The sequence below is a fragment of the Odontesthes bonariensis genome, chromosome 24 (genome assembly GCF_027942865.1).
Source record: "Odontesthes bonariensis isolate fOdoBon6 chromosome 24, fOdoBon6.hap1, whole genome shotgun sequence".
NCBI classification, from domain to species: Eukaryota; Metazoa; Chordata; class Actinopteri; order Atheriniformes; family Atherinopsidae; genus Odontesthes; species Odontesthes bonariensis.
Genome location: NC_134529.1, coordinates 12,656,657 through 12,677,374, shown reverse-complemented (window position 1 = coordinate 12,677,374; position 20,718 = coordinate 12,656,657). Strand labels below are relative to the sequence as shown.

The 20,718-nt window shown below is 40.6% G+C and overlaps 2 protein-coding genes across 2 annotated transcripts; one reads left to right on the top strand and one right to left on the bottom strand.

The window, feature by feature from the left end:
* Positions 1-1,708: 1,708 nt before the first annotated feature.
* zbtb2b (zinc finger and BTB domain containing 2b) lies at positions 1,709-9,720 on the bottom strand. The gene is made up of 3 exons (XM_075459268.1): positions 9,394-9,720; positions 5,107-5,287; positions 1,709-4,829 (listed from the first exon to the last, which is right to left on the bottom strand). Exons 2-3 carry the CDS (start codon positions 5,277-5,279, stop codon positions 3,419-3,421), a joined length of 1,584 nt encoding a protein of 527 aa, XP_075315383.1. The 5' UTR covers positions 5,280-5,287; positions 9,394-9,720; the 3' UTR covers positions 1,709-3,418.
* Positions 9,721-14,427: 4,707 nt separating this feature from the next.
* Positions 14,428-19,513, top strand: dcph1 (damage control phosphatase 1). Its single transcript, XM_075459441.1, has 5 exons — positions 14,428-14,679; positions 15,035-15,140; positions 15,243-15,484; positions 16,667-16,832; positions 17,862-19,513. Exons 1-5 carry the CDS (start codon positions 14,618-14,620, stop codon positions 18,639-18,641), a joined length of 1,356 nt encoding a protein of 451 aa, XP_075315556.1. The 5' UTR covers positions 14,428-14,617; the 3' UTR covers positions 18,642-19,513.
* The last annotated feature ends 1,205 nt before the right edge of the window (positions 19,514-20,718 follow it).

The following is a 20,718-nucleotide window of genomic DNA, read 5'->3' as shown; positions in this document are numbered from 1 at the left end:
TTTTCTGCTTAATCTTTAATCAACATCAATCCATTTTCTATACCCGCTTAATCCAATTTAGGGTCGATGGGGGGCTGGAGTCTATCCCAGCTGTCATTGGGTGAGAGGCAGGCTACACCCCGGACAGGTCACCAGTCCATCACAGGGACACACAGAGACAAACGAGACACACAACCATCCACGCTCACATTTAGTCTTATAATCAACATTTCCTCATTAAATATGCATCTATCAATCACAAATCCCTGCAGTTTGCACTCATACGTAAATGTTTCATAAATACAGACAACTGACATATTGTCAATAAGTTGTAATGGTACTAAACAAGTATCCGTTTAAATATTGTCTAAAATGTAATTTTTTTTTACTACATTTGTGTTCTAAGTTGTTTAAGTAGCTTAGAGATAACGAAGAAGAGCTGCTCCTGTTGCATTAGCGGTAAGGACAAGACAAAAATCCATCTCTGATTTTCTTTTTAAAAACATGTTTTTATTCTTTCTTTATTGCCAAAAAATGTTTATACAGAAAAAAAATAATAATACCCACATTCCTGAGAACACAGATCAGTCACAGTAGATGTCAGATGGGCACTGGGAAAGAAAAAAGGGGAAGATTGTGTACTCACAAGTTTCAAATGCTGGGAGTACTAACAATATTTTTAATAGCCAACAGTGGACAGAGATGTCAAAGTTCTCATCTTCCTGAGATTCTCGGCTGTTCAGCCGTTAAGTTACAAGATGAGCGTGAAGAAAAATTTCAGCTTGATCTGAGGAAGAATTTTCGTAAACGTGGGCATATTTCTATGAATCGTCTTAGCCATGAGAAATGAGGGACGAGACTGTCTGAGAGAAGCATAAACTGCTCACCGTCAAACACAGTGGCATATATTTATAGGGGTCTTACTGTTAGAGTGACACAAAATATATGTACAGCACAGTGGTTCGTATAACTGATGACTAATGTTGCCAGTGTTCAAAATTGACACCGTTTCGCTTCTTCTAGGCTGAGCTGAGAACACAGAGCAACAGCTCCATCTAGCCACAAACTGGGCTAACTGCGTCAAAACAGAAACTTCTGTCAAATAGGACTTAAAGGGAAAGAAAATCAAGATTAAACCAATGTCAGCCCAAAGATTTCCAATTTTATGCAGTCAAAATGTAGAAAGAAAATAAAAAATGAATACGCGTATAAAAATACACGCGTGATGGACCTTTTTAAAAAAAATTATTTTCAGTTTTCATGAGGGAAGGTCAATAAAGCTAAAAAAAACCTGCCTAAAACCAACATCTAAAAATGCATATTAATGAGATTTTAGTTTACAGCTGCGTTATGCTACAAATTATATTTGTTCCCAACATGACCGCAACAATTTCGGAGTCAATGAGCAGATAAAATAAAAAGTTTCCTCATAGAGAGGAGCAAGAACAATATGCTTTAGTTTGAATAACTTTATCACACTTTAGTTTTTGTTTTTTAGGGGAAAAAAAAGGGGCAATTTTCTAACTATTAAAAACTTGAGGGAACATGTTTTCTTTCCTAAAGATTTACAGCGGCCACCCTGCAGTTATTATTTCACCTCAAGATTAAAAATGGAATAAAGGAAGGAATAAAACAGCAACACAGATGCTCACCGGTATTTTCTTTTTAACCTTTCAAATGACACCACCGCAGCTACTGTTCCAGCAAGACAAAACATGTGAGAGGTAAACACTTTCCGAGCTTCACATTTATTTGACAGGTATGTAAAGATGTCTCACGAGTTCCAGTCATCAGTAGTACATACAGCAGAAAGTGTTCCGTTATCTAAAAATAATGATATCAGGTAAAACGTACAGCACCTTTTACATCCCTATAAAACATTGTCATTTTTGTTATTATTGCCAACGCTTGGTGTGGCACACTGTCAGACTGCCACAGTGTTCATCTATAAATGGCAACTGCTGCATTCGCTATCTATTCATTCTGGTATGGGCACAGCCAACTAACATGTACTTTAATGTACTAAAGATCCTTAAAATACAAGTAAAGTTTCCCTTTGCACAAAATGAATATGAAGGCTGGGAGTCAGCACAAATTTGGCAAGGAAAAGAGACTTAAAACTACCACCAGTCTTATTCACCTTAGCTTTTGACTTGGTTCAATTCAAGATATGTCCATCATTCCCATCCCTAAAACGTTTATTTATTTGCCAGACCAAATTAATGCCTTTTTTGAAAGCTATCCAGCCTCTAATATACTTACATCTTTGAAATATAACATCTTCTTTATTAATATAGCGCTGTGTATAAAATTAGAAAAGCATGTCAAACAAACTTTAAGGGATTTTAGGAGTAACTTTAAGCAGATTCTAAAAAAAAGAAGAAAAAAAAGAAAAGAAAGAAAAAGACATGATGTACAATCTTCTACAGGACAGCCTCTCATTGAGGTTTGTGTGTCTGAATGGAACATGTGGCTTCTTATAAGTAATCAAAGAATTATATATATAATACATAACATGCACAACAAGCAACAATGAGGAAAACAAAGAAGAATCAAAGTGGCGCAGCTGTAGAAAATGCTCACTTTTGTTCCTTGTGACCAACTCCTTGTGGCCAAAAAACTCGCCATGTGGTGTAACTGTGCTGTAATATAGCGTGACAGGAAGGAGACCGGAACCATGATCACACTCCACAAAACACAGATTAAAACAACTACACGGCTACTGAGAAAGATGCAGTTAATGGTCATTACATTACACGTCAGGGTATTTATTCTGCTGAGCCAAAACCACAACCATGAGACTAATGGAAGACAAATGTACTTTGATGCATACTGAGAATCAACTCAAATAGTAGTTCGTCTCTGGTCTGTGTGCATTTATTAGCTGCTAATCTATTTCTATACCTGATCTGGAGAATCAGCCTCTCATTTATGCCCATGTTGAAACAACTGTACAGTGCAGCTCCTGGGGAATTGAGAGGTGTTTGCAACACTTTTGCCTCCACAGATCTCACACAGCCAACTCATCTCACAACACGCCGTCTCCTCCGGAACCGTCTCAGCTTCCTCTTCCTTTTATACTAAAAACTGCACACAGTTGCACCACAATCTTCAGAGTCTGATACAGCCTAATATGTCAGAGTAGAATACCAATGTTCATAAACATTAAAATGATGACTTTGACATTATTATTCAATGTATAACCTTCAGTCAAACATCTATGCAATTTGTTTTTCTTATGAATGTAAAGAGAGGCCTATAGGCTTTTAAACTACCACTCCCAGGGTTAAAATATTCAAAACACCTATCATAAAATAGAATTTCAGTGGGCTGAGCAGACCTAACAAGCATACCCTGACTAGTTTCATCTTTAGCTTAACTAATGACCATAATTTAGATAGAAACATGTGTTAAAAGGGAAGAAAACACACTTTTGGCACTATTCTACAAGGATCTCCTCAGTCTTTATTGGTTCTAGTGGGGTGCCAGAGTTGGACAAATCAGAGCCTTCATCTTTGGAAATTTCTTCACGCTGGAGCAGCATGCCTGCACCTGTGTTTCCTTGCAGCCCCACCAGTCCCCCTTGGGAGAAGCACAGGTGTTTGATCACCTCACTGGGGCTGGAGAAGGTGGTCGCACAAATGTTACACTTGTAAGGCTTTGAGGAGCCCAAGAACATCGACTCCATCTGGTTGCTGTCGTCTCCCGCAGCGCACAGCTCCATGCTCTGTCGGTCCACCATGGTGTAAGAGTCGGACCCCTGGTTCAGGCACACGTGGCGAGCGGCCTGGTTGGCACGACAAAAGCTCTTTCCACAAGCGCTGCATTTGAAGGGCTTCCCCGTGTGGATGTACATGTGTTCACGCCAGTGGCTCTTCTGGATGAATTTGCGCCCGCAGGTGGAGCACTCGTACTTCCGCCGCTTCACCTCCCGGTCCAGGTCGGCATTCTCGAGGTTGTCGATGTCTGCAATATCCGACGGTGGTGGCGTGTCTGCCTGAGAATTTAACCCTCCCACCCCCCAGGTGGATGTAGACACTTCTGCTTGGGGAGAGTCCGAATTGGTAGCTGAAACAGGAGTTTGCTCGCTGTCACTGATGATCTCTACAGCTGTAGCTGGAGCCGAGGCACTTGACCCAACCTTGTTTCCCTTAACAATCCCCTCAACCAACATGCTGAGTTCTCCAATCACAACCGGCGAGAGTGCCTTGCTGGGCTCAGTCGCCGGCTGTTGAAAAGCCTGATTGTGCTGCAGGAGATGCTCTCTCAGCAGACTTCTCTGGGTGAATCTGCTCCTGCAAAGATGACAGGAGTAATGCTTCCTAAAAGAGGAATTTCTCTTCATTATGCTGGGCTTCACATGGAGAATGGCACTGGCTGAGGAGCCATCTGCGCTGAACAAGTCCATTCCCCCCTCCTCCACTGAAGGTTTAGTGCCACTTGTAGAGGCCTCCTCGTCGGCAGCTGAGGGTGTTTGCTTGGGCGGTAAGGAATTTGCAAATGAAGTTGCAGCTGGCGTGGACGGGAATTTTCCCTCAGAGCCGACCTGGTCCGTGTCAAAGGGTGAGGAGAGCTGTCGTCGGGCGGGGGCTCTAGCTGACAGCGCCACCTGTTGGTCAGAGATCTGGATGCCATAGAGGGATGTGGAGAGATTGATGCTCTGCTCGGGGTGGGAATACACTGACTGGCTGGCTTCCTGCAAGAGTGGATAAGCATGCAGGAATCTAACCCCCTGCTCCAGTCGGGCAGGGTCAATCAGCTGGGGTGCAAGCTTGCCTGTGTACATCAGGTTGAGGAGGTAGCTGAAGATGTCTGGCTGTATATCAGCAGCCTTCAGACGCACACAGTCACTGAAACATATAACAGTTAATTAGTGGAAAACAATGAGGATTTGATCATTTCACGTTACATTGTTTTAGCAGAAAAAAAGTGCATCAGGTTAAACACTGGTTTGAACATCCCTCAGGGACAGATCCTGCCATAACACACAATTAGGGCAGGATGGATATAATGCTTGTTCTTAATTAGGTTAGTCGGTGAGGCAGTTCTTTGATGCAATCAACTGTAAGTGGTTAACTTAATACTTGGCCTGAGTGTGATACTACAATTAAAATGTCCCCTCTGTACCTGTCCTGATGAATGAAGAGCATTCTGAAGTAGTTTGAGAAGGCAGCGAGGACAGCTTTGTGGGCTTTGAAGAAGACATCTCCTATAGCCACGGTGCAGTCGCACAGGAAACCAAACTCCCTCTGAGCGTTAAGCTGTTGCAGCAGGATAAGACCATGGTTGGCCAACTCCATTCTTCAACCTGCACAAAGATGCACAAACACACACACACAAGCAGCAATGAGTTTCCTGTGTGGAAGCAGACAAGAGTTTATTGTAACCACAAAGAGTCAGGCTGCCGGTGATGATCTAACGACCTTGCAAAGGCTAACTTAACCCAACAGTAAAAAATCCCTTTGAGACACCACAGACTATTTGTCAACCACTAATGACAGAGAAATGAAAGCCGATTAATGGTCTGACTGGTTCATTGTGAATTTATATCTCTTTCAGCACATCACACACGGATATTGAACAGCAATTGTTTTTAAGTAAACCTTACATTGCAAATTATTTAAAATAAAATACAACAAAAGCGATACAGCTGCCTTAACAGCCTTTGAAACCATCTCTATACTAAAAGAGTCCCCTTTTAACCTCCACTAACAGTATATGACACTGTTAGTGAGATGGATAGGACTATAAAACCAGGATCTTAGAGAAGTTATTCCACTCAACCCAACTGAGAAACCTTTAAAAATGGATAAAAATGAAAAAGATCATATCAGTTGTTTTAAATATCATGCATATCATATCTTGTGAAGAAAAAAAAAAAAAAACTTTTGAGGTAAACACCGCATCCATGAAGTGGCTCTGATGAAGCACAAGTCTTACAAAGCCAATCTCAAGAGACATTTCAGGGCTGTGCACATTCTGCTGACCAATGAGATAAGATTTGTTGACCCTAAAGGTCACTGGGGAGCTCAGAGGGCTTCAAGCCATCACATGATCAGGGTTATGGGTGTAGACACACATTCCGAAGCAGAGCTCGGTCTACCCCCTTCAAGTGAAGTATGAAAACAGCCTAGGGGAAGGGTGACTCCTTTCTCAAACACTTTCTCTGCACAACGCAGGCAAAGAAATGTCTGGAGACGGACAATAACAGATACGGACACTGAAAAAATCCTCCACGCAACTATTTCATCAGCAGTTGGAGCGCAAAGGTGCTGGAACAGTCGTGCAGGAACTTTCTGGGTATCCGAAACAGCAGCAGACACATAAGACTAATAATGCTATCATCACACAGAGTCAATGCATACTCAGATGCCTTTCAATGAAGTATGCCAAGCTAATACAAATACATTCTTACACAGGAGTTCTGCAAACTTCATCAAGCTTAAATTGTTGAGTTTTTGTTGTACCCGTTTAGAAAGATGCACAGCACATTCAACTACTTGGTCATTTCTGAAGCTTTGTTTTATGATTTAAACACGTATTTCTAATATTTAATCCATCTCATTCATATCTGTGAGCACAGAGACTAAATGAGAGCTGAAACATTTAAGGAAATGATCAGTAAGAAGTTTCACCTGAGGTCAATCAGCCTATATTGATAGTAAATATTTGCTAAACTCTGCTAAACTGGGTTTGGACTCCAGGTGGGACCAAATAAGCTACTGAAGCAGATTAGAAATGTGTCATCCTTGTTCCGCTGTCATTTTAATTCGACTTCTTTCTGAAATTCCATAGAAACAACTAAATAAGATGGTGCATTATAATGACACTTTAATCAACGAGGACAGCCTAAATATTAGAAATATCTCTCAATACATCCTACTTTTGACAGAACTTCTTGATACATGTTGAAAAAAAAGAACATAATAGCTTCATTGTTTTATTGTTAATCAGGATGGTGGGTCTAATAAACTAGCCTCTGTACACCTGCAGTGTGTTGCTTTATTTTAGTGTTGCAGTTCCTCCTGCAGCATGTCAATACGGCGAGCAATTATTATATGGTTTCATAAAATGTTGCCCTGAACCGTTTGCTGGGTTCCATATTCTTTGTCATAACTTTTCCCGTCAACAAAGGAACAACAAGCTGTTTAGATTTTGTTTTGATGCACTGCTATTTATCTTCATCATTTAATTTGTTTTCATAGGTGGCCCTGAGATGCTCAACATAATATTCTACAAAACACAACTGGGCTTAGCATAATTGCATAAAAGCAATTGTCTGAGATAACTGTCATCACTGTTGGGTGAAACGGACACAAACGTCTTATTACCACTGTGTTTTCAACTATTCTGTATATAGTCTTGGCAAAAAGAAAGGACATGCCATTTCAATTCAACCGTTTTACATATCAGGACATGTGGAAAATCATCTGGTCCTCACCACGTATGAAAACATTGCGTGACATATTATACCGTCATCATTATTTGCTTAAAAAAAAAAACTAAGCAAAATGCAGAAGCGGCACATGGAAAACTTTAGTAAACCCTCTCTGCCTCCACTGGAACTAAGAGGGTGAGAAGCAGCAGGTGCTGCTAATCAACTGATCATCAGCAGGTGTGAGCACCTCTATAAAAGCAGGCATTTTGTCAGTTTGCTGGTCTGGAGCATTCAAGTGTGGGTTAACACAAAACTCTGGAGGCAAGACATCAAGCATAATATTGGCAAATAAAGCGTTGCTGCCCAACTACTTGGGAAGGGTTATAAGGTTATTTCTCAAACAATTTGGAGTCCATCATTCTACAGTGAGGAAGATTACTCATAAGTGGAAAACATGCAGGACAGCTGACAATCTTCTGAGGACAGGAGGTCCCTGCAAGTTCATCCCAAGGTCAGAGAATCTACAAAAAAAAAAAAAAAAAACTCAAGAGCTAGCCTACATCTCAGACTCTATAGGCCCAAGTTAAAATGTTAAATATAGTTGGCCAAATTAGAAAAAGACTGAACATGCTTTGCATCATTCTTCTTGCCTATATTTTGCCTTCCAATTTTGATTTAGTTAATACATGCAAATACAGGCGGCGGTAATATCAACATAAAAGCAGTTGCTATTGCAAAGCTGGTCTCCACCATCTCTGACCAGTCAAATTTGTTTTGTACCTGCTTTTCCCAGGCTAGTGTTATTAGAGACTAACAGTTTCCTGTTGTCAAGTAGTACACATCTGAACGAGCAGCTGTGGATAACGTACAGACTGGATTCTGAAAACATTATCTGGAGTTCAGATGTGAAAACAACTAAAGAAAAAGTTGTTTAAAAAAAAAAAAACACAATTAACAAAATGATTCAAAGAACACGTCAACACTTCAGAAAACACAACAAAACCGTAATCATGACTTAAAGTGTTTTCTGAAATGTTACATTTTCTGTTTTATGAACCCCTGCTGTGTTTTGCACCTTAGATCCACCAGTTTCTCGACCATTAAAATTAACCAAATTTAGAAAATATTCACTCAATTTTGTTGTTTTTTTTCGTCTGACTGTATCAGCAGTAATACTCATCTTTTAGTATTCCCTTTGGACATTGAGACACAGTACGGAGCCCAGCAAGTGCCACCAGGAAAAAACCAAAACATGGCAAAAACCAAGAGCACAGTTTAATATAATCCATGCGCACGGATTAAATTAAACTCTGCGTGTTTTCCAATCCCCTCATTCTCCTGATGGCATTTGCTGGGCTCCGTATGATAGTGCCAAGCTTGTGCTTGGTCCCAACCCTTTAAGTCCTTGTCTTCCACATTTTCCCCCCCATAAAGTATTGAACAATCCGTGGTCGTCCACATCAAGCAAGGCCACTTATTCACCTCAATCAGCCAACTTGAAATCACAAGATATAAATTTGCCACAATCTCGCGTAGTACTAACTTGTTTGCAACAATATAGCACCGCCCCTGCTGTGATGTAGACACGTGGAACGGTCGCTTCCGTAGTGAGAATTTGTTACTCTGAAATTACAGCGTCAAACTGCCCATGAGGAAAGTAAACATGCCGCGGGAACAAAATGCACCAATATCAGCTTGGGTAGAGAAGAAAACAACGGCTAAAGCTCGTCAAAGGTCCAAGAGGGAGCTCGCACAGAAACGAGCGCGCATGGACTGACTCCTGCCCTTGCCTCGGGTGTCTCTCGGTTACTAGCGCGAGAAAACGGACATGCATGCAAGCACGAGGAATCGCGCGCTACACGTACACACACATAGAGGGAAAGACAGCAAGAGACGCAAGGGGGATGGGGTTGGTCACGAATGCGTTTCTTTTAACTTCCCCGTGGCAATTATAGTTAACTGAAGCACACAGAGCGGCACAATAACGTAACAATACTAGCAAACGAATGGGTGAGTATGTAGCTGAACAGTCGTACCTGGACTCCGCTGAAATTACTGGAGTTTGCCGTGTCGCCGTTGTTTGTTTGTTACCGGAGACTCGCCCGTCCTCTCTGCGCTCGCAGTAGCTTCAACTGTGTTCCTTGTAAACGCAGTATTCGTTGGCGGCGGAGAGGGTCGTCCGTCGGTGTTTTCCGGTTAGGGGTTTTACGTTACAATCACATGACTGTGGGTAAAAGCCAGCCAAAAAGCAGCCGTTGTAAAAAATCCGTTGAGGAAGGGGCGGTTGAGTTAACGTTAATTTCCCGCACTGAGTAACCGCCGTGAGATCAAGCCCTGCGAGCCAGTTTTATATGACAGCCGGCAGTCTTAACACAACAGCCACACTTTCTCACCGTATGGCGGTTAATCATTGTGCCGCCGCCGTTAACGACACGTAAACATAAAACACGAGCGTAGGCTCTCACTTACTCAAATACCAACGTTTTTCTCCATTCAGTCTGAAGAAAATAATCAGCTGCGCTAACATTTCACACGTTTTTGGGGATTTTTTTTTTTAGCTTTTCTTTTTTTGTTAGTTTGTTTTGCCAACCAACATCATAATAGCTTTAACAAGACGAGGAACCCATAATAATAATCAGTAAAGTACATGTAAATGATCAGTACAATATTACTTTTCCACTTAACACACAGTAGAATTCAAAGTATTTGGTTGTTTTATTTATTACGATATTTATTAGATATTAATCTAAACTTCACGTGTGACCAAAACTTTAAATTGTTTTAGTATTTGCAAATTTGTGAAACAGGGTTGTTGAGAGACCACATTTTTTCTGATAGTCTCCATGCTACTGCTTTGTTTAGTAGCATTGTCTACAATTATTTGATTCCCTAATCAACCAGAATCCTAAAACTTCATAGTGCTACCTGTGAATACTACAGCACAACCTAAAGTTCAGCGTAAAATTTTAATTGAGCTGATGTTCCCAATATTTTAAGAAATCTTTGATTCATCCAGGTCTTAATATAGGTCACTACTACACGAAATAAACCGCTTATTCAAGTTTAAAGAACCAAGATAGTGACGTGAAGATGCTCTATTAAAAAGTATTATTAATGATACGATGAAAAAGTGTATGTAAATTAAAGTATTTACAGGAAAAAAATAATTCCTGTGAGAATGTACAAGTACTGGCTTTGTTCCTCTGATTGATATTGATATTATTTTTACAGCACTCTTCTTAACAATGTTACAAAGTGCTTCACAAGAAAAGATCGGTTGAAATAGATTAGTTGATGTTAACAAGAACACAGTGATAAAAGAACGTGTGGTGAATATATCCGATATTACCAGAGGCTTTCTCAAAGAGAAAACATTTAAGAGGGGGAGGCAGCTACAGGCCTGTGCCTGACCTCAGTGGACAGATAGTTCCACAAGATGGGGGCTCGAATGGAGGAGCCCTGATGGCTGTTTGACACAAACTGGGATCTCTGAAAACTTAACAGGATCTGTGGATCTCAGTGGTTGGAGGGAATATACCAGGTCGATAAGTCTGAACTGTATTTGGGAGGAAGAATTTGTAGTTTTTGTAGATGGGCAGAAAATATGATATGACATCATAGATTAGTAACATTTAAGCATAGTGTAAGCGAGATGTTGCTTACATGGTTGCTGGGTGAGGAGCTAGTTTGAGCTTTTATATACAGTTTTATATAAACTGTTTTCACATTATAAACTTTTCCTCTAATCCAATTTTTCTATCACTCTGGTTTGGTGAGATGGATTGAATAATTTGAACATTTATGGTGATGGGTCAATGTGAGAAGTTACGAGGGAAATATAATTTGGCTTCTTATTTAAACATGACTACACCAGGCTCTTTACATTTATTGCTTTTATTATTAATCGTGCAACATTTTCATATAGTAACTTAAGCTGTGACAAAAATACAAAAATCGGAAGAATAGTCTCACAAAATCGAAATAAAAGCATCTCAAAACTGCACTTAAATACAGGACGTGTAATCTGACTTTAACTCCGCACCGCTGATGTAAAACGTCCGCTAATTCGGGAGGGCCTAAACATTTTTTGGTTGTTATAAAACTGTTGCAGATTTCCTCACAACTCTGAGCTGTATGACACGAGTCATGCAGTCAAACATATTCATATTCGGCTCAATGCCTCAATGTAAATACAAGATTTTTACATATTAATACCACGTTAACTGCTTTTTTTTATCCTGAACAGTTTGCTGTCTTCAATGTATGGAGTTTCACTAATTTCCGTGCACTTATATGATGGCATATAATGGCAGAGAGCTCGCTAAGCTCATTCCATTCACTGTACAAGAAAGTATTATATCTGTTACGATAGTACACAAATTTACTGGGTCAGACCTGGTGCCTGTGTTCCCTCTTAACCAAATAATGTAACTCTTGCTTTAAGGGATTATGTTCATAAAAATGAGCTACTTTCAGTGTTTATTTTGCTATAAGAAATGTCAATTCAAATGCCATTCAGCCTCTGGCCAAAAGAAACATCACTGAAACTCCTTTCTTTAATGTGTGCGCAATGCAGGATTCACATTTTCCAAATCAGACTGGTGTGAGTTGCCAGTTGGAACTTTACTGGTTTCCTAACCAGTTGTGGTATCATCAGTCATGCCTGAAGGTACGCATCTCATACTCATGTTTCAAGGAACCTTCCACTTTGAGCATAATTTGAAAACTACACAACTAGTAGCGTCAGACTCTGAACATACACCATGCTGCACAGTGAGGCTGCCTATCAGAAACTCTAAATTCACAAACTGGTAGATGAGAAACATTGTAACAGCAAGAAGGTTCAGTGGATGTGAGGAGTTTCAAGTCGAATTTAAGCTAAGCCACTTATCCGGGGGCGCAGGAAGTGTAGGAGGACTTTTTCACAATTGTATAGAAGTCGTGTCAATATTTAGTCATCAGATGTTGTCGTCTGTGAGTTGGTGGATGTTGTTCCAGTGTAAACAGCCATTTTTTCCCCCCCGAGACGTATCATTACAGAATTGCATTATAGCCCCAGAACATGGAGTCATCAGGAGGACCAGACCAAGCAAGTTGGAGAGCTTTAAAAATGCTTGCATTGGAGGAGCAGGTTGGGTGGAGTGTTTTTGAGATGGCAGATACAGGAGGGGACAAAAAAAAAATGGACATCTGTGAAGCACGGCCTTGGGACCTTTTAAAGTCTTAGCCTTGACAACAAATAACAAACTGATGTAATCTTGTCTGCACCTTAATGAAACTCATCAGCTAATAAAGTGTGGGTTTGTGGCGCTGCACAATGTTTTACAAACTGAATGAGGCCACTGGTGGAGCAAATGACAGCAGAACAAAAGCATGTTTACTTTGCTGAAAAGCCCACACCAGGGGTTTATTGAATGAAGCAGATAAACTGTTATCACTGGCTCACTGTTACTGTTTTGTCATGAAGATCAATACATTGTAATCAGTGGTTTTAAAGGCGCTACCATGAAGACAAATGCTGTGCTCATGCATACCTCTACTCACAGCCCTCTAAAGCAGTCTTAACCTCCTCAATTTTCTTTCTCACAGAACAACTTTCTCAAAAGAGACGTAGACTGGACTTACACATGACCAACGCTGAAACTGATCTCCAATAAAGTGATTTGCTTTGCAATAATGCATTCGCACCAACTACACAGTCTGGAGGAAGTAGCTTTTAATATACCGAAACTTTTGCGCCAGTGCACAATTTCAAGCTACTTTACAAACAACATAATCAGTCGCTGTGGTGTGTGTGTGTGTGTGTGTGTGTGTGTGTGTGTGTGTGTGTGTGTGTGTGTGTGTGTGTGTGTGTGTTTAGCTGGAAACACCCGTTTAAACAGGCCCTTTAACGTGCACTGCTGCCCTCCCCCTCGTCCTTGGCCTGTTTTGAAACCGGAGTGGTGAGTCACTCCTCTCTCGGTTTAGAAAAACAGATCCGGCCAGGCTGGGGCCCGGTGGGGGGATGGGAGGCCGGCGGTGGATGAACACCGGAGGTGGACGCAGCTGGACTCCCACTTTCAGGGACCCCACATCCTGACAACGGCCCGGCGTGTTCCCATGGTGACCACGGGTGATCTGAGGGAGGGGAAAACAGCGCCTGAGTGAATTGATATGTGCATCTTTCCAGCCGAGGAAACGTGGCTGTAGCCAATCTGTTGGGCATTTTCTTCAAACTGAAAGGCAACCCAGTCACGTTTCCAACCCCCAAACTGACCATCCGTGACATAACCCCATGTTAATTTTCTTCTTGCTTTTGATTTTCTCCTGGATCGGACCTAAATGTAGAATTGTAGGCTATAAAAAGAGAAATATAGATATTTTAGTTGATTTAGGCTAACGCTTAGGCCCGTATAGTCAGGTTATGAGTCAGGGCAACAAATGGAACAGTGAACGATATTTGGGCAGCTATAGCTCTGCCTCTTTACAAAAAACACACATCTAATTATGCTATTTACGTCAAGAATAACGTATTACTTTACATTACGGTCATTTTAACTCGGTTAACAAATTACATTGCCATACTTTCCGCATGTCATTCCCATTTATTAGGGTATTAATATTTAAATAGGGTCTTTGACAGGAACTCGCTGGAGAATTCTTTTCATTTCCCTAAACCGTAGCCTACTCAGCCCCCGCCCCGTTTCCCGCCAAAAAGCCTCAGGGGTTCGAATTCTGTCTTTCCCTAATAGGGCGAATCAATATCTCCATGACAACTGTTGCCCCGGACAACCAGGGATGCTTGGGGTGCTGCAACAACTAAATGGCATGCGCAATGCGGCAACACGCACGACTAAGACAAGACCCAGAAGTAGAAGAACGGTGAGGTTAAAGCATTCAACAATTTTAAAGAAAATAAGAAGGGCACAACACAGAGTATTAATGCAATCACACCCTCGACGTCTACGGACACCCTGATAACTTGCCCACAATGCAGTTTGCATTTGAGCCGTTAGATGGTGGTATTGTATCCTTGTGTATATATAAAAAAAAAAAAAAAAAAAAAAAAAAAAAAAAAAAAAAAATCAGGAACCAGGAAATAAGTATTACAATTGTGAAATATTTCCACCAGAAATAGAGGACGCAATTGAGGTAGCCCGACAGAAACGTCCACAGATTAAAAACAAAGCGCCCAAGCTTCAAATAGACCTACGAACTTTGTTCCTGTCCGGGTGATTCTTATTAATAAAGTTTGAATTTGAACCGTCTCTCACTGTTACAATGATGGCGGCGGATCTAACTGCCCACGGAGTTCCTCCTTCACTGTCTGCTAGAGTCACAGGGTATGTTGACAACAGATTTAACCACATTGTCACAGTGTTTGATAATGTGAAAAACTACAAGGCAGCACTATAACGACTATATAATACCACCAGTACCGTGTTCAGTGGCGTTAGCTCATTGCTAACGTTCATTCTTTGAAGTTAGCAACGACTCTGTACACGTGCACTAGTATGCTAATTATTTGGTTAAACTTACACAAATATATGAAGACGCCTTTATGCTAGCAAGTGCACGGGTTGCCGCCGAAATATGCTGTACGAGAGGGGTGGCCTTCCTTGCTGCTGTTTAGCTTGCACTCAGTGCATACACCCACTGCAGTGCCAGTGTATTTTAATGACTATCTTTTCTCTGTAGGTCATTTGCCTATTTGACAATAAGAGACAGATTGCCGACCATTCTGACGAAAGTTATAGACACAATACACCGCACCAAAAACAAATTTTTTGAAGAATATGGAGAGGTAAGCACTGTTGCTCATCAGCTGTATTTATGTGGTGTGTACATCCAAAATTGCAGGACTTGAAGTAGTTTTTGAATATGTGTTCTTTTTCATTTTAAACAGGAGGGGATCCAGGCAGAGAAGCAAACAATATCTCTGCTGTCCAAGATGAGGAATGAGCTACAAACTGATAAACCAGTCTTGGAACTGACAGACGGTCTTCAAGATGTAGAGTCCTGGAACCAGTACCTGCAGAGACAACAGAGACTGCAAGGAGACCAGGAGTCTGTCAGCTGGTTCAAGTCTCCATGGCTTTATGTAGAGTGCTACATGTACCGCAGGATACAAGAGGCCCTCTGGCTCAAGTGAGAAGCATTGCCTTCATACCTGTGGACTATTGCTGCTGAAAAACATTACAATATTTAATACATGCAAATAAAAAAAATGCTTTGGTAAATTTTAGAACATAAGTGAATACGTTCTAATGCAGGGCAGTATCTTTTACGTCTTGCATGATCAAAATTGTAACCCTATTTCTAAGTTGCTAGATTTCCTCTCATATATGTTGAAAATGCAAGTCCTAAACACACACACACTTGAATTTTTATGTTTATGCAGACGTTTAAGCAGACGCCTTTATCCAAAGCGACTTACAAATGAGTAGTGCTTGTAGTCACTGGCACTTGAGAAAGAAAACTTGCTAACATTAAAATAGTTGATGGTGAACTAAAGTTCAGAGACAGTTGCAGCAGTAATTGGGTGCTGTAGAACAAACTAAGCTATACAGCAGAGTTACAGCTGTGCCCTTCCCAAAAAAAGAAGATGCTACAGACCGTGTTCAATTTGCACAGTCTAACTCTGAAAATCAGATAAGTGCTTGACATGTGTTACATGGAGAAGTCATAGCTTCTTTGCTCTTCAGTATTAAGATAAATTTGATGGTTCCGATGTAGTCGAGTGACGGGTTGGGTGAGGATGCTGAAAATCCCCGATCTTCAGCAGAGCTGTTAATGTCTGGCACATTTCGTGGGAACCTGGGTAATACAGGCAGTGCAAATGAGTAGTTGCAACCTTCAAATACAACAAGGCTATGATAATTCAGCTGTGTATTAGTTCAAAAGGAGTTGGAAGAATGAGATTTATTGGTGGCTCCATGACTGCCCATGGTTGCACTAAAACACCAGCAACAAGATAACTCCCAAGCGTCATGCTTAGCAAATGGCAATATTCCAGTTAGAACAAGATCCACACTGTCAAAATCACAATTTTTAATAAAGAAAAAAGTGCAAATAGGACCTGACCCAAACAGACCCATGTATAATAGTTTGGTTTTTAATGTTACATAAGAGCAATATCTTACTGTTCACCTCAGAAGTAATGTGATTACTGTTCAGTCAAACATTCCTTTCATAGATTATTTAACATTAAGTGATACTGCTCTGTGGTGTACTCGGTTACTTTGTATGCTGCATATTGTCCAGCTTTAGGAGAAGAAAATACAGGATTAGTTTGTTTACACTCGTAAGTTATTTCTCCTTTTATTTCAGTCCTCCCATCAGTGACTTTGATGTCTTTAATGAGGGAAAGACTCAGAGCTTTTTTGAGTCGCAGCAGGCTGTGATGACCTTATGCACTTATTTGGAGGACATCCATAAGAACATGGAGAAGTTTTCCAAAAATCAGCTGTTTGAGCAGTTCAACAAACTATTGCAGGTCAGTGTCTTTGTATACTAATTGTATACTATAATTGTATACTGATGTGGCCAAAAAAAAAAATACATTGTTTTTTTATGGCAATACACTTTATGCATCTGTCTGTACCTTAGTATTGATAATGTTATTATAGAACACTAAAGGCCCATTTATGCCCTACGGAACCGGACGAAATTCGTCTGTCCGGTCCATACGTTGCTCCCGGAGCTTCTGTTTATGCCTCCGTCCGTATTGCGCACGTCCGTAAGAAATCCTCTAGAGGGCGGTATATATTGAGTCATTGTCGGCCGCGGGTTTGAGAAACATGGCGTCAATTGAGGAAGTTGCAGTCATACAAATGTATATACCCCCTGACCATCTCACAAATCCTCTCCTCCATTACCTGGCATTTTTAAATCTTAAAATTTTTTAATCTCCTACTCTTCGTTCTTCTTCTTCCTCCATAACTTCCGGAGCCAACACGCTCCTGACTCTCTACTGCCCCCACGAATTCCTCTGGTATTGCTCCGTTTCGCCCGGAGCTCACCGGATTGCTAAGCTCTTGACCTACGGACAAACTGACGGATGAAACGACCCCCGGAACCGGGTGAAAGCGTCCGTTTCTGTATTTACCGTAGGGCATAAATGGGCCTTTAGTTTTCACATTTTGCCCAGTGTTGGTTAACATCTGCTTGCTTCTCTAATAGTGTTTGTGCTTCTAAATACTATATTTACACACAGGCTACTGTCAGACTGTAGATATAAATTGAAATGTCAGACATTCATCTCGTTCTATTCTTCTAATTAATCTTATTAATTCATCTAATAATGAATTAAAATGTTGAGATATCGCCTTGCCCTAGTACTTATTTATTTGTTTGAACACAATGAAACTTTTTAGTCTGCTTGGGGCTTCATTATGTTGTCAGATAATTTGAATAATTTAAAGTAACCTTTAATTTTCTATGAATATTTTTTAAACAAACCAAAAAATGAATTTGCTTTTACAAAATTAAAAGTATTTGCATTTTACTTTGTGACTCTTTCTAGGTTTCTCTCTGGGGGAACAAGTGTGATCTCTCCATTTCTGCTGGCCAAGACAACTTCCAGAAGACCAGTCCAATAGATTCCCTCAACAGTCTACAATCTTTCATCTTAGTAGATGACTCCGACAGGGTATGGTCAACTCTTAATTCTTCTCAGAGGCTGGGAGAATTAGGAAAAAACGCTGCAGACAGAGTGGACATTGTGCTAGATAATGCAGGCTTTGAGTTAGTCACCGACTTGATGTTAGCAGATTTCCTGGTTTCCGCTGGCCTTGCACGGGAGATTCATTTTCACGGCAAATCCCTCCCGTGGTTTGTCTCCGACGTCACAGCTAATGACTTTCAGTGGACCATCCGGCAGACCATGGCGGCCAATCACAAGTGGATGTCCAAGATTGGCTACCAGTGGCAGAACTATCTGAAAGAGGGTGTGTGGTTCTACCATGACCATCTTTTCTGGACACAGCCTCATGAGTTCTGTGACATGGCGGCTGATGCTCCTGACCTGTATGCAACCCTGCAGAAGGCAGACCTGGTGCTGTTTAAAGGGGATCTCAACTACAGGAAGCTGACAGGGGACAGGGACTGGGATCACACAGTGGCTTTCAGTTCTGCACTACGAGGTTTTGGGCCTGCACCACTGTGCAGCCTGAGGACTCTGAAAGCCAACGTTCAGGTCGGTCTGCAGCCGGGCCAAGGGGAGAAACTCACCTCCCAAGACCCAGCCTGGATGACCAGCGGCAAGTACGCTGTCATTCAGTTCCACAACCCAAAGTCAGAATAGTAAGGCTGACCTCAGGGGATCACTGGAGAGATGTGGATTTATAAGAACATTGCAGTGAGAAGTACCAGAATTAGGTGTTACCCTTAAGCCATAAGAAAATTAGGTTGTTAAATGATGTCTTTATTTTTCATCTTCCAGAAGCACTTCATCAAGTATGATAAAGAAAAGCACAGTATCAGTAATAATTTTCAGATTCCATGTATACCATCTTCAGTTGAAAATGTTAACACCTTTAGATTTAGAAACGTTTCAGCAAGGTTCAACCTCTGTAATTGTTCAATTTCTGTAAACTCATCCTCAGAACATACATATCATATTTAGCTTCTTTTGCACGTAATTTAGGTGATGTAAACCCTACATTTTGTCATGATGTTTACAGCTTAAAGTATATGTGGATAACAAGGACTGAGCTAAAGTTAAGAACCGGGCTTTGTATATCTTCACCCTACACTTGAGCATGTGGTTGAGCAGAATTATGATATCTGAGAGATTATTTCTGTTCATTTATCTCAAAGCTGTTGTACTTTTGCACTCAGTGTCATTGATATGTATGCATCAAAATAAGCGAACCACCTCTGAAATGCAACTAAACCAGATCATAGCATAGTGTTTAGACTATTTCCTCAGTTAAATAGATGGTAAATTGTTATCGGTGCTGTGTAACAATAACACTCACAACGTGTGCTTGTTTTGCTTAAGATGGTAAATCAGACTTCTCTGTCTTCATGGCTAAAGGTGGATGTCTTTGTACACGTTATACCATCCACATATGCATGGTCACTCAGAACACCAGAGGTGATGTTAAATGGGTGTTGTTGGAGGAAACTGTTATTTTTATTAATTGTTTTAATTTAATAAATCACTGCAATGAATGGCACTTCCCCTCACTGTCATACTTAACAGGAAAGATGGATGGAAGCTGTGGATAATAATGATTTTAATCAGTTTGATTGTTTTTGTTTTTACATTTTCATTTGGCATTTGAATCCACACAGTCGATTAGTCTAATTGGTTAAGAGCAGCGACCCAATTTGAATGAATTTATATATTATGTAGCCACACTTGATTAGCCACTTCATCTAAAACTGTAAAAAGATTAATCTATTTAAACTAAAAACAAACAAAAAAAATCATTGGACAGCTGAACTGTTCGCAAAAGGTATGACATCCTGTCTTTATTTTCCACCAGCTGTTTTTGCCTGTTGACCTTTTCTTTGCTCGGGTCAGGCTGGACTTCAGAAAGAGTCAACAAAACAGCTGGAAATGCTGCAACATGTGCATTACAATTCTGGAGGAGCTGGGAAAAATGAACAGCATAATTGAGGCTGCTGTCATGCTTTGTGAATGTGGTCTGTCGTGAAAATTAGGTCAATTATCGCAAGAAACATCCCATCTTGAGCCATTTAGGTGATTTACTGTAGCAGTTTCATTTCTCACCCTTCATTTTGCCGTTTCCTAATGTTACTGCGGCTTCATTTTTATTTCAGGGGAAATGCAAAAAGATATATATCATCAGGGCTACTTGTTTTCCACTTGACCTGACATGTCCTGATAATAGGGCTGTTTACTCAAGAAAGATTTTGCACAGAGATGAAAGCTCTGTTGTAAATGTTACATTTTACCCTCTGTGGTGGCCGTTGGTTGTTTCATCTGATCGTGTTTGTCTTAATGAATTTTGCTCATATACGCAAAGTGTATGAATTCATCATTTCATCATTTTAACTCATCCAGAATTTTGTACAAACAAAATTTCCAGTTGGATTTCACAGCTGCTGTTCATCTCTTAAAAACAGTTCACTAGTATCATTAAAGGTATCTCTGCTCACTAGTGCTTTTTTTTTTTTTTCTCAAAAAGCCTTGACGCCTGGTACCCAAACATCCAAGGACGAAAAGGGTCCCTGACGATCACAAACCTAGAACTTGTGTATTGTAAACACAAAAAAACTGATTCCCTCAAACCTGTATTTGCTTTAAAACAGTCACTCTTTGCTTTTACCGTGGTGGTATGTCCTCTTCTTAGGTGCAACCAGAAAGTTGTTCTTTTTAATGTTCACAAAAAGAGAATTTAGTTTGTACA